We start from the raw sequence: 25,978 nt of genomic DNA, 5'->3' as shown, positions 1-25,978 counted from the left end.
ACAGATGAGTAATTTGCTATGGAAATGCAAATAATCAAGAAATAAAGATTTTCAATTACTAGTTGAAAATTAGTGTTTCAGAGAAATGCCCTTCAAAAAATAAGATTTTTTTTTAATCATCAGATTGTAGGAGATTTGGGTCTCTTACCATCCACTGCTATTTAGGGCCTGTGGGAACAGAAATTCTTTTGACATAGTTGTTTGAAGTACAGCTATTACAATATTTGTGGTGATCAGTGTGATATGTTTCAAAATTAAAATGTGAGTACATTTTAATTTGGTAGGCCTTCTTTTAGGGATCTGTACTACAGAGATATACTGTTTACACACATCTGTGGATATGTGATATCCAATATATATAATATCTATGTCTGTTTATGTATATGTTTATTCACAGTTATATTTATGTATGTTTATTCTTTGCTTGGGAAAACTAAGTAAATGACTATAAAATTTAACATACATCTATATTATGAGTATTACTACACTATCAAAATGAATCACACCAATATGTTTTGAGCTAGGGGATATTCATGAAGGAAAAAATGCAGAATTCGTAAGTGTGCATTTTTGTATATTTGTATGAGCAAGAAAAACACTGACAAAGTATAATGCCTAATTGATAATACTGATTCCCTGAGGTAGAAGGGAAAGAGGGAAGAATGAATATTAACTATTTTTATACATTGTATTGTCTGAGTTGAGCAAGACAACCTACGAAAATTAAAAAAAGTAATAAATTTTGCACTGGAAAGTGCAATAACACTAGCTAAATCTGGAATGGGGGTTGATTTTTCCCTTTTGATTTGTTTTCCAGATTTTCTTTAATGTGCTTATATTATTTTAATAATGAAATAATAAACATACCTAAATTAAATAACAGTAAAAATTTTAGTTGTTTTAAAAAATGGGAACTCAAGTTAAGTAGCATTAAATCTCTGCAGATTAGTAGTATATTTAAAAAAATTATGTTGGCGGTGGAGTATATACACACATATATGATTATATAATTAAATTTTAAAAAGATAACTTTGCAATATTAGCCAGAAAATTCCCAAAAAAAGAAAAGGAGAAGTATGAATTTTCTTTTTCATATACTTAGAATTTCTATTACCAAACTGCAGTTTATTAAAATAGCATGCCAAAAACAAGTAGTCAGATCAAAGGGACAAATGGAGATTCTAGAAATATGCCCAAGTTTATATAGAATTTTTTATAATAAAGGTAATTCAAACAAGTTAGGAAAGATGTAATATTTGATAAATGGTTGTCAGAAAATTTGCCACTCTTTAGGGGAAAAAACCCAGCTGGATATCATTTTAACCCCTTTATTAACAACAAATTCGTTAGATCAACAATTTAAATAAAACCATAAAGGGCCAACAGACAACCAAATAACACACATATATGTAAAATACATCGTGAAAAATTGGGAGTTCTAAAGGACTTTCTAAGAATGCCATAAGTAATAACAACTATAAGGGAGATATATCAATGGGATGATATACACATTTTAAAACCTTATTCACGATGGAGTGAAAAATTAAAAACCTGCATTTGAAAATGTTTGCAATTCTGAACATGGAGATAAAGATTACGAAATCAAATATAATAGCCAAAGGTCATCCACAGTTAGTAGAGAAGAAATACAAATATACTTAATCTCATAGTTATAAACATGTGAGGAAACATAACAAGATCACATGGTTTTTCTCCTCAGACTGGTGAGGATAGAACAACATTAAAAAAAAGAGAACCCTTATTATACCTGGGAAGACTATCAATTTTCACAATATTTCTAGACAACATGTTGAGAAATTAAAATGTTAAATGGATGGAGAGCATTATACTAAATGTAAAAAAAATAACGAACATGCTCTCTGACATAGGAGTTCCACTTGAGAAATTCATCTTGAGGAGATAATCAGCCAAAATATGTATGAAGATGTATGTTCACCTCAGTGTTGTTTATAAGAGGAAAAACTGAAGCAATCTAAACATCTCGATTTAAGGGAATAAGGTTTTAGAAATGTCACACAACATATCATAGAAATTGGCGAAGGAATTATAAAGAATGAGGCAGAGCTATTTTTATTAACATGGAAACGTGCATATAGAATCATTTTTAGTTAAAAACAAGTTCATGAAATAGCATGTTTAGTATAAACACACTCCCAAGTAAGCTAATGTTGATTTCACTATTTTGTTAACCAAATTGCTCAGTTTTGTTACAGTTGGGAGGGAACCCCAACAATAGAAACCTACATGGTGCTAAGATCAAGACACCTCTTGGCCTTAGCAATGCAAGAACCATTTAGTTTCTGAATCTTACCTATGTCGGTTGCTCGCGCCGGCAGAGGCCTCCGCCACTGGGTGACAAATTTGTAGGCATCCAGCCTGATCTCAATGATATTGTTTAATAAGGCCAAAAGAGGTGCCAGAGGAAAAGCCGCAACAAAGATGGTGGTAAAACCAAACTGCAAAACTGGAAAGGGAGTGCATTACATAATTAGCAATATAAACAATATCATTTTATTGAGTAATTTCTTGTGCCATATTAGGTACTTTACATAAACTGCTTTTCATACTTTCAATACCCCTACAAGGTAAATATACTCATCACATTTTGCAGCTGAGAAAATTATAGCTCATACATGTTAAGTAAGCTTTCAAAAGCGTAAACAGCTAAAAATGTTAACACCTGCAGTTAAACTCTGATCTCAGTGGATTGAAAGTTTATGTGTTTTCCACCACTAGACCATGCAGCATGAAGAAAGAGTGAAAAAAAAAAAAGTCAAAGAGGAGGGCTTGAAGAAAAATGCTCAGCTCTAGAAGGGACGTAAGAGATCTAATCTTGTCTTTTTTTTTTTTTTTTAATAGATGAGAAAACTAAAGTCCAGAGTAAAAGCAAATGTCAAGACAATACAGAAAGATTTTAACAGCTTGAGTGGGAATCCTTATTTTCTTAATATAAATAAGTGGGCTTCTCAAATTAAACTCATACCAGGTCTATGCAAAGGTTTATCATAAGAAATAATTACTACTTTATCGGGGCAGGATGGTATGTTTTTGACTTGGAATGGATTCTGCTTTATTTTGTTCCCTTTAAATACCTGCACTAAAGCTAGGTGTTCTGCTATGAGAAAACCCTTCATTTTGGACAAATGTTACAGCTGACAGAGGACAGAATCTGTGAACCTTCCAAGGGCAATTCTTTAATCTCTTCTCTAGTTATGTTGAGATAAAGGTACAGATGTATTTTAGAATGCTTGGGTTTGGAAAGGACAGAGATGGTTTTCTCTCTTGGACAAAAGCCTGTGTGAACTAACAAAAGAGTATCAAGAAAGCCAAATAGCTGTGTAGAAGTTTCTTTCCTTACCCATTTCTAAATACTCATCCATCAGTCCGTGAATATTCATGGGCTGCAGATTCCAATCATTTTCCCACTGAGGTATGGAAGCATCTTGTACTCCTCGCTTGATTTTATGTCGTGACCACCAGTTCTGGATCAGCCTACATCACAGAAGAGACAATGGGCTTTTGAGCTCTTAGTTAAGCATGTAGTAAACAATGTATAGTGCATTAAGAAAAGAGAAATATCACTACTCTGGGAGTACACCAAGCATTCCTGGGAATTGGAGATATTTGCATAGTCTCAACTTCCAAGTTTAGGATGAGAGAATAGGCCTCAGCCTTCCTAGCTCTTTAAATATCTACATATGTATCTGAGATTTATTCTCCCTCATATACTTAGGTGTTTCCTGATACTTATTAGACAAATCCCCATTTCTATGATTCCTTCCCCCACTCCAACCTATATAAATACTTAAACTTCTATGTTGCCTGTTCTGATAGGATCTGAGCCCTTCATTGCTTATAACCAAAACCAGCTGAGCTGTGCTCTTGAAACACAAGTAAAGTCATGTTCCACACTGAATAACAGAGCCCTAGATAAGGTTTCCAGAGATACCTAACCTGCAATGTATTAGCTGTGTGACTTTTAGCAAGTCTATTCACCTCTGAATTTATGGCCATAAAGGATTTGAGTATTAACAATTACATTCTGCTAGTATAGTGAACAATAATTTACAGGCAATGGATCTGTGTCTCAATCCATTTAAAAGACTTGGAAAGGAATTAACAACAGTATTTCCCTAGTATAGGGGCAGTCTTGAAATTACATGACACAGAAATATCCCAGTGTGCATATAGTGGGGACATCTGGGAAATTAATTATTTCAAGGTTAGATGACAATTACCTCTAGAATAAAGTGAATCCCACAGGATTCAGTGAACAGTACTCCAACTCTCACATATAATTAATTATGTACCTATACTTAGTGGGTGTTGAAAGAACAACATAGACCCAAAAGTCAGGTGGTTATTCAGTGTATGTCTATCCCATGGAAGTTGCCTCTGAGACCTCATGAAGATGGAAAAGGGGTTGGGATTGGTTCATTTTTATTTCCTTCAGTCTGCTTAAGATTTTTCTTTAAAAAAGAGAACTATGTTATCAAATTTTGAAAATGATTGTTTAGTGACTGGTTCACTCCTGCTGGATTTGGAAGAACACCAACAGGATGTCCCTTATCATTGCACATTTGGGATTTGACATATACTATCCACATTGACCACTTGGACAAGGCCGTGGTGAAAAAGTGCTATCCAAAGTCTGTGGTATGCATAGAAGTACACGGACAATGATAATAATAACCATTCTTAATAAGATAATGACTACTATACCATCTTGATGGTGCTTATGAAGCTATTTCTATCACAACACGTCAGACTCTCTGGTGGGCATTTGCTACCCAATCTTAGCTATTTTTAAATAACGTTCCCAAACCCTGTGTCTCAAAGAGATGAATCAAGGATAGGAAGGGAGATGAACGATGGAGTGGGCTACCCAATCTTCCCTCCCTACATCCCTATGCTCTCTTCATCTACAAGAGCTTCATTTTCATCCGTTTTAAATTTTGAGGATCTCTTCACAAATCTTTTCACAAAAAGATTCTGTCATTCATTAAGGTTAAAGATCACTGGGTATCTCATGCAATCTTCACAAATCCCTTATTTTATTAAAAATAATGTCACAGGGAGGTCAAGGAAATTATAAGCATCTTTAGCAAGAGGCAGAGAGAGTATCTGAACCAGGTCTCAGATATTTCATAGTCCATGCTCTTACCTGCCTAAAGTGTAACATAATATCTTATGGCAGATTTCAGAGTTGATATCACTTCTCCAGTCCTAAGGTCTCTGCTCTGAAATGTCCTGATACCATTTGAAGGCCAACAAGGAGAAACAATGATGGGATGATTTGATGACTAAACTGAAGCTATATCATCAATTAACTAGTCTTTCTTCTATAGTCAAGAAGTTCCTTGGGGCGCCTGGGTGGCTCAGTCGGTTGAGCGTCCGACTTCGGCTCAGGTCATGATCTCACAGTTTGTGGGTTCGAATCTCATGTCGGGCTCTGTGCTGACAGCCAGCTCAGAGCCTAGAGCCTGTCTTCAGATTCTGTGTCTCCCTCTCCCTCTTACCCTCCCTTGCTAACGCTGTCTCTCTCTCTCTCACACAAAAATAAATAGAACATTAAAAAAATAAAAAAAAAGAAATTCCTCAAAAGAGTCATGTTTTTAAACTTGATTACGCCTCAAATTTCCATATCACATTATTTTACATACAGNCTCTCTCACTCAAAAATAAATAGAACATTAAAAAAATAAAAAAAAAGAAATTCCTCAAAAGAGTCATGTTTTTAAACTTGATTAGGCCTCAAATCTTCCATATCACATTATTTTACATACACTGTATCCCACTGTTTTTGGAAGAGTAATATATTTTATATGATGTAAAAGTAGTCATTCAACATGTCAGCGTTTCAGATAGTTGAACCCTACCTAAAGGGACAAAATAGAATGCTACATATGTTTTGTTGTTTTTACAATCAATCCTGTTCTAATGACTTTTTTTTTTTTTGGTGTAATAAAGAGTACAAGTCCTCCCTATCCAGAATTTTATCTTTGTTTTATTCTTTCTTGAGGGAGGAGCATAAACGGAGGCTCTCTTTGCTAAACAACAACCACTTTGGTCTTTCGGTAGCCAGAAGAAGCCAGAAAGTTATTTTTATCCTCAAGAACCTGCACTGTCAACAATGCTTTAAAAATAACAACAGGCATCTTAAGGTGTTGAACAGAGTACTGGGTTCTTGACATGCACTGTTTCCTTTACTCCTTTTCAGTGTTCTCGAGGTACATATAGCTATCGATCCCTTCTTAGAGATGTGAAAACCAAGGCTCAGAAAAGTTAACTAACTCACACACGGTCACACATTTCGTGAGCAGCAGGACAGGTAACCTTCATCTGTATGGTTACCAGGTCCCAGTTCTTAAGAACTATGCACACTACCTCTATCTTTCTTCTTTGTAACTATATATAAGGCAAGTTTAAAAGATACAGTGCTCACGGGTATCCTAGTTCCATGAAGTTGTTCCATATTTGCTTCAAAAACATGATCACTCCCATCTGCAGGCAGAGGTCTATCAAACAGCCACTGGGATGACACTGAAACAGAACAACCACCTTGATTTTGCTCTTCTTAGTTGGTTGTACATTCCTTAAAACTGTACAGCACCTTCAAACTGTACAGCAAATTCTAAAACCAGGCAGCACTATCTCAGTGCATAAAAAAAAAATAAAAACAAGGAGACAGAACATGTATAAGGGCACCTGATAGCAATATTTTCAGTAATTATAAAGGAATAGTGATCAAAGTTACAACAGCAATAACAAGAAAGCTAACTTTTAATGAGCACTTATTATCTGCCAAGGTTTGTATTAGGCATGATCCCATTTAATGAATGCTCTGGAATACTATATATCTATTGACAATCAGGAGATAGAAAAATGTATAAGTTAGAATAAACTTTTTGTCTTAGAATAATTTTAAATGTAGAAAATTTGCAAAGAAAGTACAGAGAATGCCCATACGCACTAGACTCCTCTATTGCCCCTTATATATCACCAAAGTACATGTGTCAAAGCTGAGAAACCGACATTCTCTAATGTTTTCACGTGTTTAGCCTGGGCTTATGTGTTTTGAGGATGGAGGGAGATCACAGACATAAATTATCATTTTCATCACCTCTCATCAGAAGCTACAGGCTCTCCACACAACATCCCTAGTGACATTAATCTTCATCACTTGGTTGATACCATGTTTGCCAGGTATTTCTACTGTAAAGTTACTCATTTTGCCCTTTCCCCATTCTTTTCTGAAGCGAGTCTATAAGTCTAACCCACTCTCAAGATAGGAGGTAGCTGCTCTATATCCTAGAGAGGGAATATCTACATCAAATGTATCTTCTAGTAATAAAAGCATGCCACAGAATGTCTTGTCAGCATCACACCGTTTTGCCTTCTCCGTGCCTCTCTGCTTTTTCAGATATCCAACAAAGGGTAGCATTAGAACCCCCAACAAAGAAAAAATGGGATAACAATGAACATGGCAATCGATGTGTTTTGCTTGAAAACTTTGCACTGCAGAAGACAGTTGGGTAGGAAAGCGTGGGTCTGTTTCTTTAGAAATGGGTTCATGTCCGGCTTATAAGAACAATAGTCACTATAGCTTTGATCCACAGTTTCTATTTCTATCAAATTGGTACCAGTGGGACTTCAAAGGGAACAGATAATTAGGACATGAAGAGCCTGGTTTTCTGGTTCCAGCCCAGTAATTTAAAACTCCCTAAACTGAGCCAGAGAGAGGGCTTGCCAGTGGTAATTTTTATTGTGTGGAGAAGTCTCAATTCTCCCATTTAAGACTGCCCCTTCTTTCTAGGATTAATTTAGGACCCCCTGAGCTCTGCCGCATATATATGGTAAATGGGTTCTGTGCAATGTCTGAAACAGAATAATTACTAAGCTACAGGCAGGCATAGATCACAGCTGCAAGCTGAAACTCTTTATTTTTATAGAGAGACTCAAAGATGCAAATGAACTTCTTCAAGGTCATATAGTGTTGACTGTTGGTAATGGAACTGAAAGCCTTGGTCTATTGCACCCTAATCCTCTACTCTTGCACATAACACTAAAGATGAATTCTATTTACCAAATGTGTTTGTTGCTTTGAATACCAGAGCGTATTATTATGTGGAAAGGGAAAACAAAGACCATTACAGAACCATGTGATTGGCTCACTCTCCACAATCATAGGCCAAAGTGGGGAAGCTGGATGACAGGCCATTTGTAATTTTGTCAAAATTGAGCCTTTATGTCTTTGTGGTTTATAGGGCAGAAGTAGTTGTTGTGGGTCTGCCCCTCTCATATAATGGTTCCCTTTGGAGAAATCTAGTCCTTCAACTCTAAAATTCACTGGGTAAGAGAGAGTCTATAATTACCATGAGTAAAAGAGGAAGGATGAGCAGGCAAAAGGCCCAGGCTTTCATTCCTTTTGCATTCCCCTCCCCCCTTGCCACCCAAATCATATAACTGTGGACAACATAGAGCTGGGGGCCTTCACATATGTTTCTCATTTGCTCCTCCTGAGAACCTCATAAGATGGGTGTTAGTATCTCCATTTTGTAGATGATGAAACTAGGTGACAGACAGGACTATCAGATTCTGGTACCCATGTTCCTTTCACACGAAGTAGGTTTACTTTATATCCAATCTACATGTGTGAGTCAGCAATCATTCAGCCATCTCTTATCCAAATCAATGTCCTTAACGTTTTCGATTGTGCCTATATGCTATACCAATGGTGGCTGGAAAGCATAATGTTCAAAGTGCAGACTCAGATGCTAGGTTGGCTGAATCAGATTGATGACTTCATCAATTTAGAAGTATGTTTCTATAATTGTAGGCAAATTATAGAGCTTGTCTAAATTTCTGTTTCCTCATCTTGAAGATGAGCATAATAATGGAGGAGGGCACTTGCTGGGATGAGCACTGGGTGTTATATGGAAACCAACTTGACAATAAACTATATTTTTAAAAAAAGAATTCCTGCATTAATATATCTAGAACAGTTAGGGACAATTGCTGGAATGTACTGGCAGATTGTATGTGCTAATTAAATATTAGCCATTATTAACATTTTATATAGATTTACATAACATATTTATGTGATAGATTATACAGCATAGTATGAACAAAGGTCAGTAGAGCCAGTTCATAAATGTTTTTAAATAAAACCGAGGTATTTTTCTTTGTTTAAAATAGCTACCATAATTTGTGCCAGGGGTTTTACATGCATGACCCAGTTTTATCATCCTATCACCAATAGTACTGAGATAGCTATTCTTAATCACAATTTACAAAAGAAAAACTTGAGACTTGGAGATATTAAAATCATGGGTTTAGGTGGGACTGAATTAGAATGTAGATCGTCAAGACTCCAAAGACAAAATAGTTGTTACATGACATGGTTATATTCTTTTCTTGAAACTATTAACATCATCAAGAAAGGAAAAGGACGTCTTCGTTTGTATACTCCATATTACCCAGTAGAGTGCTGGATTAGAGTATGTGTCAATAAGCGCCGTGGTATGATTGAACTCACAGGGTCAATTTTTATCTTCCATTAANTATACTCCATATTACCCAGTAGAGTGCTGGATTAGAGTATGTGTCAATAAGCGCTTGTGGTATGATTGAACTCACAGGGTCAATTTTTATCTTCCATTAGGTGTATTTACGTGTACAGTTCTAGAATTTCTAGGGTCTATTACAAACTCACATTTTTCATTTCACTGATTTTTTTTTGCCAAATGAATAATACTTTGTTGGAAAATACATCCATTCTGTATGCCATATATATTGTGGAAAATGACTATAATGGTTATGAAATATTTTTCTTGACACCAGTATTTGAATTATTTCCCTGGGATATCAGTATTAGAATTATTTCTCTGGGATTCCCAAAGAAGAATGATGAATTCCAATAACTTTACACTTAAGAGTAAAAATATCCAACTAAATGAAACTATTGGTGACAGCAGTTCCTAAAATGGCATCAATATGCAGATCTATCTGCCTGTACCACTCTGTTCCCCACACTACACTAAATCTAGTTGAACATTCCTGGTAAAAAGTAAGCCTTGGGTCCCTAACTGGGTAGATGAAAGGCTCATAGCCATAATCTGGGCTATGAGTGAAAATTGCAAGTTTGATTTGAGGACTTTCTGGAGAGCTGGAGTTCTGTAAGGTCTTCATCTGTTTTTGCCTGAGAGGATAATACCCAGGTAGGTGACTGTGGAGACAGAGCTTTGATAACTATCAGCTACAATGAGTGCCTTCCAAAGACCAGGGCTTGTGCTAAGTGTGTTATGCAAATTGTCTCTTATTTATAAACAACTTTGCAACCTAAGTATTACTCCTAAGTATAGATGAGGAGACAGATATTCAGAGGGATTAAATTAAGGGCAAAGAATTAATAAGTAGCAAGGTTAGCATTCGAGCCAGTTTTCTATGATGTGAAGCATGTTGGTCTTTAGGAAGTTTTAGGCTTTCTCCTGTTATTGCAATCAACTAGAAGGCTCTAGGGAGACAATATCAATGAGGACTCTCTTGAGTTTTGGGGAAATTTTTAGAGACTGGAAACACCTGTTTTCTCAGGGAATCCTTTCTTAGCTTCTCTCTAAATTACAAGCTCTTATAATACTACCATATATTGAATTGGATTTTATATTAAAATAATTAAAACAATTTTGAACTAGAGAAGGAATAACCAATCTGACCAATGAGACTGAACAGAATCCAGAATTAGACATGATTTCAGATGTAGAATATAATAAGTCATGAAATCTTATTTTGCTGAGTGATAAAAAATGTATTATTAATTACATATGTGATTGCTAACTGGGGCAGGTGGATATCTTGATTACTCTTTACATAAAAATAAGCTTCCAATGCACTAAAGATGTTAATATTTTTTTTAAATTAGTAAAAAGTACAATGTGAGTTTTTAATTTTCAGAATTAAAAACACCTTATTTGGCATGATATAAATGCCCAAAGTCATTAACAGCAATGATATTTTAGTTGAAAAATGTTCTAGAGTTTTTAAAAAAATGTATCAAAACAAAATTGAGACATACAAGAAAATGAGAAATCTCTTCAGCAAATTTGAAAGATTAGAGCCTATTTTTTAGTTTATAAATTACTAGTACAGAGAAAAAAAAGTCTAATGGAAATGAGCAAGAATAGCACATACACACAGAAATATAAAATATCCAACAATTGTACGAAAAGTGTTCTCCATCTTACTCACAATTAAAGGAGCTGAAATCAAAAGGAGATATCTTTTAGATTTTATATTGCTAAAAATTAAAATGTTTCTGTTGGCAAAAATCTGAGGAAGCAGGCTCAGACACTATAAGTAGGGGCTGGCATTTTCGAGGACAATTTGTCAGTCTCAGTGATAATATACAATGTGTTTAACCTTGTCATCTAGCAATACGAGACCTTTTGTTTCCATGACATGCATAATATAAATCAATATAAAACTATGAGACTTGGAAGACATACATTTATATACTTATAGATTGGTGTTTCAAGTAAGATTTCTTTTGGATGGCATTTCCCTGCTTAAAAGGAAACCTAACATATTTAAAAGCTCAAAAACCCATGAAATAGATAATAATAATTCCACCAAACTGAACAATCACTGGAGCTAAATTTTTGGGCTTTGGGAATGAGGAAATAGATTTGATAGAAAATTAAAGAGCTGAGGTCAGGATTTTAGGTTTTAACTTTTAAGTATACACCCTTTTGTGGAAAGATGTAGTTCCTTCATTAGTGAACTCTTAAGAACTCTCTACCAATAATGCATCTCCAGCATGCCTGAAACCTTGTGTCTCCAACTTCTCTGTCTCTCTCTCTTCCCACACACTCCCTTTCCATAGTCATTGTCGCATATCCACGCCCAGGCCCACACCCACCCTTACAAGGTTACTTACTTCCTCCAGTCTCCACCGGTTAAAAAGTTTATTGTAATTTCCTGGATGGCCTACAAATCTGTAAAAAGCCATTTCAGTTCATTAGCATTTACATGGGGTTGACTGAAGAACATCTAATGCATCACAACAAGTGCATGTGTAGGCAGACATAAATGTTCACTGGTGCATCTTGTTCCTGAACTGAACTGCTGACTTAGGCCATGCTTACACATCAAAGTACCTGACTTAAAAAGGAAAAAAAGTGATGTTTGAATTCAATGCCAGTGGGATGAGAAAGTACAGAGAAACCAACCAAAGGAAATTTTCCACTTTCACCTGTAGATCTTTAATGTTTTGTGGGCCTAACTAGTGAATATTAATATAATGCGCAGGACTGTTTAGTTTAAAATGGCTCTAGCTTCAGTATGTTTCCACAGCACTGGCTGGAGTGTTGAGCATACTTTAATATGTTTCTTTTTCATATTGTGCAACAAAGATAGGGAAAAAAATGTTATCACCATAGGTAGAAGTTTCCACACGAAGGAACTGTGACCTAGGGTTATAAAAACATTATTTTCGTATTTATCAAAACCATCACTGATGATTAGATAATCACCATTCAGCCCAAGCATGGCATATAAGTTTTATCTTTTATGCCAACTTTAATTGGTAGTGGAAGTTTTCCTGTAGCTCAAAGTCTTTCGATTGAAACATATGTGAAGACTGACTAGCAGTTTTCCGAGGCAGGGGACAAGAATTTGCCACCCTTGTTAACCAACTGGCAATGGAATGGTTGGCAATCTTTTTCACTCCGCAAAGATAATGTGCATAAAGTTGACTTACCTCCCCAAAAAGAAAGCAATATAGAAGATAGAACTATTTAAATTAACAAACTGGAAAAGGAACATCTTCAAAGCAAAGCTGTTTTCCCATTCAGATTCTGTTCGAGGATATTCTAAAAGGAAAGCAGGATATGTTTACATAGATGAGGTGAATAACACAAAACATGGATATAGACTCAGAAGCCCCATGTTCATGTTCTGAACTAGTTCTACAAGACACTTGACATCTCTGAGTTGTATGTAGGTCTGTGTCTGCAAAATGTGAATGATAATATCTGCTGATAAAAGGATCCAATGATACAATCTTTAGATTTTTCCCAGAGCTACAAAAATACAATGCCTGCTATTAATATATAAAGAGTTTCAGGATTCTCTCTGCTATTGTCATTTGGAAGTAACCATATACATTGGATCAGTCCTTCACCCAACCTGGCTATGCTCTAATAAGTACCTAAATTATCCACAGAGTTCTTTGAAGAATGGATATTTTGCACAGATGGAAGTGGAATGGTAAAAAGGAAAGAGGGCTACCTCAGTCATAAGAGCCGAGCTCTTGTCTCAACTTTACACTTAATTTTCTGGGGATCTCAAGTAGATCTCTTCACATTTTTTTGCAACAAGTTTTAACATTTATGAAACAAGGAATTTAGACAAGATGATTTCAAGAACTTTGTCTACTCTCATGTCTTATGTTTCTATGACTCTTCAAACAAAACAAAAATAATGAGAGAGATGGGATAAAGATGGCAGTGTGTATTGCAGACTCTACTCTCACCGGGTATCCAAATAATGGTATAATATCTGTTTGCACAGCTAATATGGGTTTTAATACAATTAAAGAATTCAAGAAAGACAGAAAATAGATGGGATCTGATTTCAAGAAAAGATGGGCCACGACGTACGCATGATCCAGACACAGAACAGGGGGATCAGTCTGGGGGAGTCCAAGTCCAAAGAGAATATGTGCCAGAAATGACAGGGGTCTGTGGGGCATGCCCCAGGCTGACTGGTTGTTGGACCCTAGTGAGAGCAGTCTGGAGAGCCCATGTTCCCCCAAAGTTTTGGTCGATGGTGTTTTCACTGCTGCTGCATTCTAAATAGTTTGCAAATTTAGCATAAAACTTATTTAGAGATGAGAATATGGATTTTTAAAAAATCCCCATTGTGTAGTTTGTGTTTGGTTTTCCACTTCTAATTCTATTACATCACAATCCACAAACATTCCCGTGTAATTTCTGCTTTGGGTCAAAAAAGCTGCAGTTTCACTTGTCTTCAAATTACTTGGATATATTTTGTCTATGTTATCAAGTGTTTGAAAAGGATATATATATATATTTTTTGTTGAGCATCCCATTTATATATATTTTGAGAGAAGCTTGCTAGTTATGATATTCAAAATGCCTTAAATCCTGGCTTATATTTTGAGTATGGATTTGTCAAAAAAAATTTTTGGTACTTCTATCACATTTTGCTTTCTATATTTTGAAAGTTTATAAAAAGATGTATACAAATCATGACTATTATACCGATCTGGCAGACTGTTTATCAGTATGAAGTATCTCTCTTTCTCTCTCAAATAGATATGAAATTCTGGTTTGTCAAATATTAACATGGTGAGTTTGTTACTATTTTCTTGATATATGTGCTTTTGTTCTTGAATTGACTTCTGTTTGACAAAACTGAAACTCTTTTCATCAGTTGGCTTAATTTAAAAAATGTTTTAATGTTTATTTAGTTTTGAGAGAGAGAGAGAGAGAGAGACAGAGAGAGAGAGAAAGAGACCACGAGGTGGGGAGGGGCAGAGGAGAGAGAGGGAGACACAGAATCTGAAATAGGCTCCAGGCTTTGAGGTGTTGATGGTAGGCCTTTGAGATGGGAGTAACACTGGGTTCAGGGAGGGTAAATCTAAGAAGAAAATAAAATGAGTAGAATACTTGATGATTTTGAATGTGTTTAGAGACCATCCAGAGCTGAAGCAGAAAGTTTGGGATAAATTAATGAAAGTATGTAGAAAATCAAAGAAAAAGTGCTATTATTAGTGTCATGAAAATATAAAGATTCTATAAGAAGGAAAACAATCATAGTACACCCCTTACCTTAGATATAAAAATAGTTATATAGAAACAATGATGTAAACACTAATCATTAATTTGAATTAAAGTTCAAACCCACTGAAGGGTGCCTGGGTGGCTCAGTCAGTTGAGGGTTGATTTCGGCTCAGGTCATGATCTCATGGTTCTTGGGTTTGAGCCCCACTTTGGGCTTTGCGCTGACAGCTCAGAGCCTGGAGCCTGCTTCAGATTCTGTGTCTCCCCCTCTCTCTCTGCCCGTCCCCTGCTCATGCTCTGTCTGTCTCTCTCAAAAATATATAAACACTAAAAACTTTTTTTTAAAGTTCAAATATGGTGACTATACCTACTCTGGAAGGAGGAGAAATTGTGTGTGTGTAACATGTGATGGATGGGAAAGTGTGCAGGGACAGAACACTGCAGGGAATGTTAGGACCTAATTTCTTGTCATTTGGAATGGAAAGGCAACAGCTTCCCAAAACTGAAAAATCCAAGAATGTCAGAGAAACATGTTATTTAGCAATAGGATAGGAAATAACAAGAGAAATTGCTAAAATTATTAAAAAGTAGTCTCTCAGGAAAGTGGAAGATCAGGTTGGGTAATGTGGCAGAGTACTGGTTTTAATTATAAATTTCTTAATACCATTTTGCCTTTTGATTTGTGTACATATAGTACAATACTTTGGTAAAAATAAATATTGGGGGAAGAACTCAAATAAGTTAAGAGGTAGGGGGGAAAAACACTTCTATGTAGGGAGAACTAGGTTTGTAAACTACGTACACTGACTCTGTAGTTATGCAATGTGCTCCAACCTTCCATGCATGCCTTTCATTTTGATTGACAATTCATAAAATAGAAGTTGATATTAAAAATGCTAAAACAGGGGTGTCTGGGTGGCTTAGTTGGTGGAGCATCTGACTCTTGATTTTGGCTCATGTCATGACGTAGGATCCAGCCCCGCACTGGACTCTGCTCTGACAGCCCAGAGTCTGCTTGGGATTCTCTCTCCCCTTGTCTCTCTCTGCCCCTCCACAGCTTGTGTGCACTCTCACTCTCTGTCTCAAAATAAATAAATAAACATTTAAAAATGCTAAAGCAACTACAGGCTGATATGCACATATGTTATTCTTTAATTAAGGAACGAAGTAAAAACAAAGGACTTACCTAAGTTGGTGAGAAGGTAAGCAATTTTTTCATAAGCCTGTAATGAGAGAAAACAAATAGCGAATGTCATTCTTTTATTGAGAAAAGGCTGCATTTACACTATTCAATGAAACATCTGAAGTGTATTCTACAAACTGGCTACATTAAAAAATTTTTTTATGCTTATTTATTTTTGAGAGCAAGAGAGACAAAGCACGAGCAGGGAAAGGGCAGAGAGAGAGAGAGTGGGAGACACAGAATCCAAAAGAAGGCTCCAGGCTCTGAACCGTTAGCACAGAGCCAGATGTGGGGCTCCAACTCACCAGACCATGAGATCATGACCTGAGCCAAAATCTGATGTTCAACCCACTGAGCTACCCATGTGCCCCAAAGTGGCTACATTTTTAATTAAACAGAAGCACGCTTTAAAACTCACTATATGGCGCTTTACATACACACACACACACGCACACACACACACATACACACACTAAATGCATATAATCTGTAATATAAACATGTTACAAATGTGTGTGTGTGTGTGTTTATCTTATTTTATTCTGGTAACTGTCTTTATTTCCATTTTATAAATCAAGGAAATGAGACTAAAAAAAATGAAAAATGTTTTTTCAAGAAAAGTCATTCAACTAATCAATAGCTGACCTGGAATTTGATCCCCAAGTTATATATGCTTTTAACTATACTGGAAGTCTAAGTAGAAGTCTGAATTCTTCTTTATTACTGACAATGAATTTTCCAAATTAAGACAAACACTGTGTGGTAGTTTGTACTCCTAAAGAACAAGATTGGTTCGGTGTTACAGTAAGACTGGTAAGTCAAATCTGTTGAATCCAAAAGTAAGTTACTTTTCAATATAACTATATAACTCCTTAATTCAACAAATTATTCTTTAGATTATAAATTCCAGTAACTACCTGTTGGCATGCAAAATTAAAAGGTAGGTATCCGGACACTCAAAAATTGTTCATGTGCCCTAACAGTTCTTTCATTAGAACTATTGTAAGTATTCATGTTAGCCATGATTCAAACCTACCTCTTCTCTAAAGCATTATCCTGAGCCAGAAAGATTATATTGAGTATAAACAGTCTCATTTTACCTCTTGTGTAGTTTGTTGTGGTCATTGTTTTAATCTTTAGCTATATACACAAACTGTGATTTTTTAAAAATTTTAGAACAAGATTACCTTGAATTCATGAGTGCCAAACTTGTCCTGACCTGTAACATGTTCTTTTCCAAGCTCCATTTATCAAGTAAGATGATTATAGAAGGGTTTCTAAAGCAGTGTGACAGGATAGATTTTACAAATCAACAGTACTTTAGTGGTACTGTACTTCTAGCACTAAATTGAGTGCCCTCATGGAGACTGAAAGAAAATTTTACTTAAATAACTGCCATTTAGAGTATTTGGCTGGTGCCAAGCAGTGCTTTAGAGATAATATGATTTGATTTGGTCCTTACAACAATTTTATCAAATAGGTATAATGATCCCCATTTTAGAGAACACTAAACCATTGTTTAGAACATCAGGTACCTTGCTGCATCAAGTAACCCTATAAACTAGTAGTTCTCTTCTACCATTTATCCTATGCCTTGTCACAGATATCATTTCAGATTTTTGTCATCTGGCACATAGAACCTATTTCCCTGCAATGGAAATATCCATAGGTGATGACCCCATGGATTACAATAATCTTTGGAAGAATGTTATAAATCACAAAAACGCTGTTTTTCACCCCTGGGAATATAGCTCTTGGAAAGCTTCCTGGTGTACTCAAGAACCTCCATCATCTAAGGCTCAGACACTAGCTAACTGGTACCACCATGACGCTGAGCTATGGAGTCAACTCCCCCAGGCTGACTTGTTAACTCCAAAACCACAAAATTCAGGAAGAAACAACAATTGGAGATATCTAACTGTATGGTGTATGAAAGCAATCATGGTGTGTGTGTGTGTGTGTGTGTGTGTGTGTGTGTGTGTAAGGTGGGAATGGATATGTATTTGGGGGAGGAGAGAATAAGGAAGGTTCAGAGACAGTTGTTGTGGAAACTACATTATATATGTACATTACAGATAGATAGATTGATAGATAGATGATAGATAGATGATAGATAGATGATAGATCTCATGTTAGAGAAGCTATACTTTTTTAAGGCTTATTTCTTTATTTTGAGTGTGTGTGAGAGAGAGAGAGAGAGAGAAAAAGAGAAAGAGAGAGAGAGAGAATTCCAAGCAGGCCCTGTACTGTCAAGCATGGAGCCCCATGCATGATTCAATCCCACAGACTGAGATCATGCATGGCCTGAGCCAAAAACAAGAATCGGGTGCTTAATCAACTGATCCACCCAGGGGCCCTGGAAAACCTATACTTCTAAACATCATTCACTAGTGCATTCAGTAAGCTGAAATTATCTTAGTCATATATATTAATTATGTTAAAACTATTTATTAGGAATTTCTAATAAGCCAGATAGTGTTTGAGAAGACAGTAAACAGGGGCACCTGGGTGGCTCAGTCGGTTGGGCATCTGACTTCAGCTCAGGTCATTATCTCACGGCTTGTGAGTTTGAGCCTCACATCAGGCTCTGTGCTGACAGCTTGGAGCCTGGAGCCTGCTTTAGATTCTATGTCTCCCTCTTTCTCTGCCCCTCCCCATTTACTTTCTGTCTCTCCTTCAAAAATAAATAAACATTAAAAAAAAAAAGCACAGTAAACAGACACACATAGTCTCTAGTTTCATGGAACTTGTATACCAGTGGTTAGAGACCAACGACAAATACGTAATTGGTCAGGAAAAGAACAGTACCCAAAGGGAAAATACAGGAGGCTGGACATATAGAGAAGGGTGGTGGGCACCCTTTTGCAGAGTCAAAAACAAATTGCTCTTCCCTAGTAATCTACCTTTCTGAATTTCTAGAAACCATGGATATAGACATGAACAAACTAAACAAATGCTTTTTTAAAAAGCTGGTCCTCTTATCAAATGAGTCATTTGGCATTACTTCTTTTCCACATTAAGAGGTGTGGTCCAACCCTTTGATCCGCCCTATTCCACAATAACCTATTTACATTGTAATTGGTAACCAAGTGTTAAAGAAGCTAGGTACATTCGAGGTCTTCAGTGCTCTGGCCCATGAAAGCAACATAGGGATGTATGCTGTCAAATCTAGAGATGGAAATAAATCACTAATGTGAAAGAGTCCAGAATCAACCTGGAGTACTTTAGTTAAATGTATTTAGAGTTACCTATTTTTTTTTTTTCTGGTTATAGCGTATACATGTCACCTAAATGTTAAAATGAAAAGAGGNTGGAGTACTTTAGTTAAATGTATTTAGAGTTACCTATTTTTTTTTTTCTGGTTATAGCGTATACATGTCACCTAAATTTTAAAATGAAAAGAGGATCAAAAGGAGCTCATTCTTTCGTTGACAATGTTGAGATAGTTTAATTGGATTAATCTCAGATATTTCAAAGTAAAGGAGTATTTCTTCAGTGATGTTTCTATTTTCTCTTTAAAATTACACATTAATCATGAGACCAGACAGCTGTCATCCTTCTGTAAACTAATCTTTAATTAATTAAGGTTTGATTGCCAAGCAACAATATACATTTTGGAACATGTGCACATTAAAAAATTTTTTATTTCTATTTTTCAAAAATTATCCTATCTTATATTTATTATCTTATCTTATCTCATCTTACCTCTGAGATCCTGACCTGGGCCAAAATTAAGAGTTGGATGTCAACCGACTGAGCCACCCAGGCATCCCTGCACATTTTTAATTTTCATTAAAATCTTCTTGTAAATATTACCTGATATAACAGTAACCATGCTATTTATGGCACCTTTAAGTAGTATAGCATTCAGGGCAGCCACATGAAGGATAAAAAGGATGGGATTAGTGAAGAGTAACTCCTGGTTTCAAATTCTGGCTTTGTAGATTTTTAGCTGTCTACTTGCTAAAGAGATGTTAAAATAATGAATTGAAGTTTTAATCATTGTTAAACTATTTGTGATTTAGTTTTGAAAATGCAGTTTCTGATCTTAACTGTGTATCAAAATTACCTCAGATCCCTTAAAACCATGATTTCCAAGTTGTATTTTAGGGACTGACTGGATCAGAATCAGGTGGAGAATATTTTGAATGTTTTGTTTCACATAAACATATGAAAGATTTTACATAAAGATTCCCTAGCTTCACAAAGGAGATTCTAAGTGGGACTCAGGGGTCTCTAGTTTTTCAAGTGTTCCAGGTGCTTTGAAGCACAGTAAGAATAGGAAACAATCTTCATTACTTTTGTGATCTATAGAATGGACTTGTGATCACATTTTAATTATTTTCACCCGTATTTTTATCCCAAATGGAATATTCATTTAAGGATTCTATGATCCATTTGTTTTGAAAGCTTAGAAGATGTATATTCTTCTTTTTTTAACGTTTATTCGTTTTTGAGAGGCAGAGAAAGAATGCAAGTGGGAGAGGAGCAGAGAGAGGGAGACACAGAATCCGAAGCAGGCTCTAGGCTCTAAGCTGTCAGCACAGAGCCCGACGTAGGGCTTGAACCCACAAACTGCGAGATCATGACCTGAGCTGAAGTCAGATGCTCAACTGACTGAGCCACCCAGGCGCCCCTGAAGATGTATATTCTTTTTAATTATTAGTTTGAATGAAAATAATGAGTGATACAAAGTTGAAAAACACTGAAAATATAATTCCAACAACAAAAATAATTTTGAGCAATCTTAGCAAGATGCTATGATTTTTGCAATGTGAATAATATTCAAGATGCTAGAAAATTTAGAGAACAGAATATTTAAAATTTATTTGAAGAATATATTATAAATGCCTTTATGACAAAGACAAAGGCCTGGAGATACAAACACAAGGAGGCCCTGCTCATAAGGAGCTCACCCCCAGATAGTGGGAGAAAGGCAAGCCCCAAGCACTGTAACAGGAAAGCACTAACAAGAGGGGTTGTTTAATTCTCTCAGGGGAGTCTGATAAGGAGGGAGAATAGGCATGTCCACACACCTTGTGAGAAAAACCACAAAGAAGAGATTATTTGATTCTACGTTTAGGATTGAGAAAAAACTTTATGGAGGAAATGATCCTTTTCTGGAATTTTCAAAGATAAAGAAATAGCTTTCAAAGAGATAAAAGAAAAAAAAAGGTAAATAGAGGAAGCACTGTGGACCAAGAGACACAGTTGTGAAAAAGTAAAATGCCAGGGAGCAAGCAGAAGTGGTTTTGTAGGCTGGAGGGCAGAGTGTGAAAGGGAGAGAGTGAGGCCCAACTTCAGACAAAAGGAGAAAAGAAAACTGACTTTAAATAATGGAAGGCCTCCATGCTTTGCTATTAAATTTAGAATTTACACCAGAAGCAAAGGAAACCTATTAAGCAGTTTCAAGTCCAGAATAAAATGACTAAATCTGCAATTTAGGAAGATCCTTCTAAGATCAGTGTGCAAGGGAGATGAGAAGAGTTGAAAAACGGAGACAGGAAGACTAACCAGTTAGAAGGCTACTGCAATGGTCCAAGTAGCCGAACTAAGGAGGCAGAAGTGAGAATGGTGAGTAGGGAANGACTTTAAATAATGGAAGGCCTCCATGCTTTGCTATTAAATTTAGAATTTACACCAGAAGCAAAGGAAACCTATTAAGCAGTTTCAAGTCCAGAATAAAATGACTAAATCTGCAATTTAGGAAGATCCTTCTAAGATCAGTGTGCAAGAGATGAGAAGAGTTGAAAAACAGAGACAGGAAGACTAACCAGTTAGAAGGCTACTACAATGGTCCAAGTAGCTGAACTAAGGAGGCAGAAGTGAGAATGGTGAGTAGGGAGTGGATAAGAGAGAGGTTACAGAAGCAAAAGTCAAAACAATCACTAACGTGATGAAAGAGACAAAAGAAATGCATGAATGACTTAATATTTCTGACTGTGTACATTAAACATTAAAAATTTCTGATTTAAAAAATTGTTGGACTGATTGAAACTGCTTTGCCATGCCTGTATTTTGTAATTTGATGCACATGTATTATAGCTGAAAAGCATATTAGATTAGTAGACTATTTTGACTGATGCCAAACCCTAATTTGGAAAATATGATAGCAAAAGGATCACACAGTCTAGCTATTAAGAAACAAAAAGCACATTTTTATGTGCTGGCACCTTTAGTGTTTGTCCAAAAATAACAAATGGTAGCATTTGGTATTCCAAGTCATTCTTTTTGGTAGTATAATTTTTTTAAGCATTGACATTTTAAGATTAATGGTTTTAATTACTGTTTATTTGATTATGACCTTAAATTAATTCTGTGGGTTCAGGTAAATCAGATGGGCTGTTTAATAATGTGAAGTATCTTAACATCTTGATTAGGGAGGAATACATAAATTCAGAAGGGCACTATGGCTTTATACTGATTAAATCAGAGGAATATAACATTATTTTCACATTTGTTGAGTTGGCTTTGTAGTTCAATTCCTTTCTGCTAAATCCATTTAAAAATCTTTTCCTAATAGTTGCAAGGGCAAAGGAGAAGTTTTATGGCTTAGTCCACCTCCAACAATCTCTAAATCTTTATCAAAGTTCCCAACAGGTAGAAATAAACATTTAGAAAAAAGAAAGTCAATCTTGTCTCCTCTCAGGAACAACAGATGAGCCACAGCACTAGGCAGTTACAGGGATTCTGTATTTAATTAAGTAGAGCTAGTGTGATTTTGGGAATTTCACAAGATTGTTTTTATGACAAAAATAATGCTATCCTCATCTGCCTCCAGAGATCTTCTTTCTACAATTAGAGATTCACTCCATCTAGTTCAGACTTTGTTATCTGAAAAAGGCAGTACTTTGGAATAAAGACTATATCAAGCCTCATTAAATGTACAAACTCAGTGAAAACAAGTTGTATCTGAAGCTTATGAGAGAGAAGACTATGTATATGTGGGTCCATTGTTATTCTAGGGAAGGGACGGTAACTGGGGCTGGGGGTTGGAAATGGGGTCAGAGTCTGAGCATAAGGGGCTGGTAATTCAGAAGCACCTGGAATAATATGAAATTGGAGTCTGGTACACCAAGGGAAACATCAGGAAATTTTCAATTTCTTGAATTTTCAGTGAAAATAGAATTCTTTTGTAAGGAAAATGTACGAAGGTAAAAGCTCCCATTTTATTCAATTACAGGTTCTGATCATGACAAGTTCTTCAGCTTCACTGAAAAGATAGGTAGAAATGAAGGACTGAACCCTGGATCTGGAGGTTCTGTTCCCAGAGGTGTCATGCTTGCCTTCCCAAGCATAAGTTAATTAAACACATTTGGTTTCTTCATTTCTTTGTCTATGTAATATTTTCCATCTTCAAAAATATTAGCTCAGCTCATTAATTCACTCAATATGTTTTTGAAGATCAGTAGGTCTTTGGAACAAATTGTCAAACACAGGAATGCAGGGTTCTCTTTTGAAGGCACTAATACTTGACAGTGAGGGGAATAAATAGATATGAAACCATTTTCATTGATTACCTCCAATGGGTACAATGAGTTTATGGTAGGATGGATGATGGTGGAATTTTGGGTGGAAAATAGAGACTTTTCTTCATATTTTTAATGTTTCATACTGTCAGTACTTTATATAGCAACAATGTATTGATTCTGTAACTTAAAACTAAAAAAGATAAAAATAATACGCTTCAGAAAGGAAAAAACTTATTAAGAAGAAGTAAGACTACTGAAAATTAGCCCAATGGTATGATTTTTGCATGAACTAATTAAATATTTCAAATTTTCTTATATTTTAGACATATATTTGATCAAAAGACATAATACAACATGTTAGATGTGATTCCCTTCCTATAGACAACTCTGAGTGCTTAGAAATTGATGAATGAGTACTAGGTAATATTTAAAGAAAAAAGTGAAAAAAATTATAAGTAAATGAAGATGTAGTTTGAAGAATTTAGGAAGAACAAAGAAAATATCATTGGTATTCCTAGACTGAAGATTAATAAATAAACTCTATGATTGAAAGATGAAAAGAAAGGGAAAAATGAAGAAAATGTTGGTATTTTACAAGAAAGAGAATGCAGTGTATATAGACTTATAAAGAGAAATAAAATTTTAAGATATTGAAGAGAAGCAAATAGGAAAAAGGCTCACATTTATTGAGACCCATCCACGGACTAAAGGAGATCTCACTTAATCTTTCAATACTCCTATGCATTAGTTTTATCATCCTCACTTGAAAAATCAAAAAAATAAAACTTGGAGATGTTATGTGGCATGGCCAGGATCACAAAGATCAAGTGCAAATCTTTGCTTTGCTTCTGTCCACTGTCCACTGGTTTTTATTAAGACACCAAACTAAAGAGAGACACCACAAAGTGAAGAGAGCCTGGGCCATATTCAGAGGGCAAGGGAAGGGGGAGCACACATGGGAACAGAGGGAATAGAATGTGTGTTTGCGTGTGCATGTGCGTGTATGTATGTGTGTGTGTGTGTTGGCATGCTGCCCGGCCACCGGTAAACCTTTTCTCTATGCGGTGAAAGCTGCGACTCATATACATTCCATTCCACTTGTTCCAAATTTTATGCCATGTAGAATGTTTTAAAAGTAAAGGGTTCTTTTTCTGATTATAAGTAAAATCTACATATAAATATTTGAATGAACCAAAAAGGTTACACTAAATCAAATATCATCCCACTATTGAGAGAGAACCACATTGTATTGTCATTCCTTATAGTTTAAACATTTTATTGTTATTCCTTTATAGTTTCATCATGCAGGTGAGTTCTAATGGGAATCAAGTGTAGTTGTATATACTTTTTATGTAATTGCATGTCATGTCCTTAAATAATATTAAAATAGCATTTTACTTATATGATGTTCCTTAGAATTTGAATTAATATTCTCTTAATTTTGCTCCTTTAAGGTGTCTGTTGCAAAGTTTTACTACTTTAAATAATATAATAAATAATATAATAAATCTTGGACTTCCATCATTGATAATTACTTTAAAATATCAGAAATTAATATCAAATATTTATCTTTTACTAGTTTTAAATGGAAAATAAGCTTATTGTTAAAAAATGTGAAAATGCAAAATATTTTTAACATTAGAGAATATGTAAAGAAAATAATCACCAATACTTTTCAGAGATAACTCCTGATAACATTTTTATGTGTACTTGTGATTTTTATCTGTGTGGCTATAATTGCTCATTGGTTTGATTTTTGATACTATCTCCACCAGATATATTTTTAAAATCAGGCTTATGTTTGTTCCTAAAGCATTACATCTTTGTCTAAATTTGGGGTTAATTTATAGAACAGGAAATTATCTTCTTATTTAAAATTCAAAAGAACATCTTATTAATACAGTGTCTTAGATGACAAAGCATTACTAGTTTGTAATCATTTTTTCCCAATTTTTTTCATGTTTGATACTGTACTCAGGATATCTACGTGTCCTTTTAGTTGTTTTGAACATATTTTTTTTTCTCCAGAGAACCTGACATTTTCTTGGGAATGTTAAAAGTTATCAGCATAGTGATTACATAATATTGTAATATTTTAATGTCTTTTGTATCTGTAAGTGTCTCTGACTAGGTAATTAGTGATTTTTCACCTACCAAATACCCAGTGGTTCCCCACTGCCCACAAGAAAAAAAGATGATGTCCAAATTACTGACATACTATTCCAGATCTCCACAGGTGGGCACTGACCTACTCTTCTAATCTCTCTTTCTTCATTTTTCAGTAAATTTATGTTTCATAGACCCCCTTACCATTTCCTTAGAACAAAGAATATGCACTTCTGGGGTTCTATTCATTTGTGGGTTGAATTCCCTCAAATAACAGTCTGCTTTCTGCTCTTTCTTGGCTCATCAGAATAAGTACCCTGTCTTCTTTGCATGCAGACTTCTGATACACCATCATAGACCCACCAATTTAAGGGGCAACTGGTGGTTACTTA

General features: G+C 35.5%; 1 protein-coding gene across 1 annotated transcript in view; it reads right to left on the bottom strand.

The window, feature by feature from the left end:
• The window catches only part of ANO3 (anoctamin 3), a 398,432-nt gene that overhangs the window by 11,893 nt on the left and 360,561 nt on the right, over positions 1-25,978 (bottom strand). The window contains exons 19-24 of the mRNA XM_077761423.1: positions 16,012-16,048; positions 12,779-12,890; positions 11,957-12,014; positions 6,467-6,564; positions 3,380-3,513; positions 2,333-2,485 (exon numbers count right to left, since the gene is read on the bottom strand). Coding sequence (XP_077617549.1) covers positions 2,333-2,485; positions 3,380-3,513; positions 6,467-6,564; positions 11,957-12,014; positions 12,779-12,890; positions 16,012-16,048 — 592 coding nt within the window. The remainder of the gene's footprint in view (positions 1-2,332; positions 2,486-3,379; positions 3,514-6,466; positions 6,565-11,956; positions 12,015-12,778; positions 12,891-16,011; positions 16,049-25,978) is intronic.

Source organism: Crocuta crocuta, unplaced genomic scaffold (assembly GCF_008692635.1).
Source record: "Crocuta crocuta isolate KB4526 unplaced genomic scaffold, BGI_CrCroc_1.0 scaffold884, whole genome shotgun sequence".
Classification (NCBI taxonomy): domain Eukaryota; kingdom Metazoa; phylum Chordata; class Mammalia; order Carnivora; family Hyaenidae; genus Crocuta; species Crocuta crocuta.
Note: the sequence above shows the minus strand (reverse complement) of the source record. Positions and strands in the feature narration are given on the sequence as shown.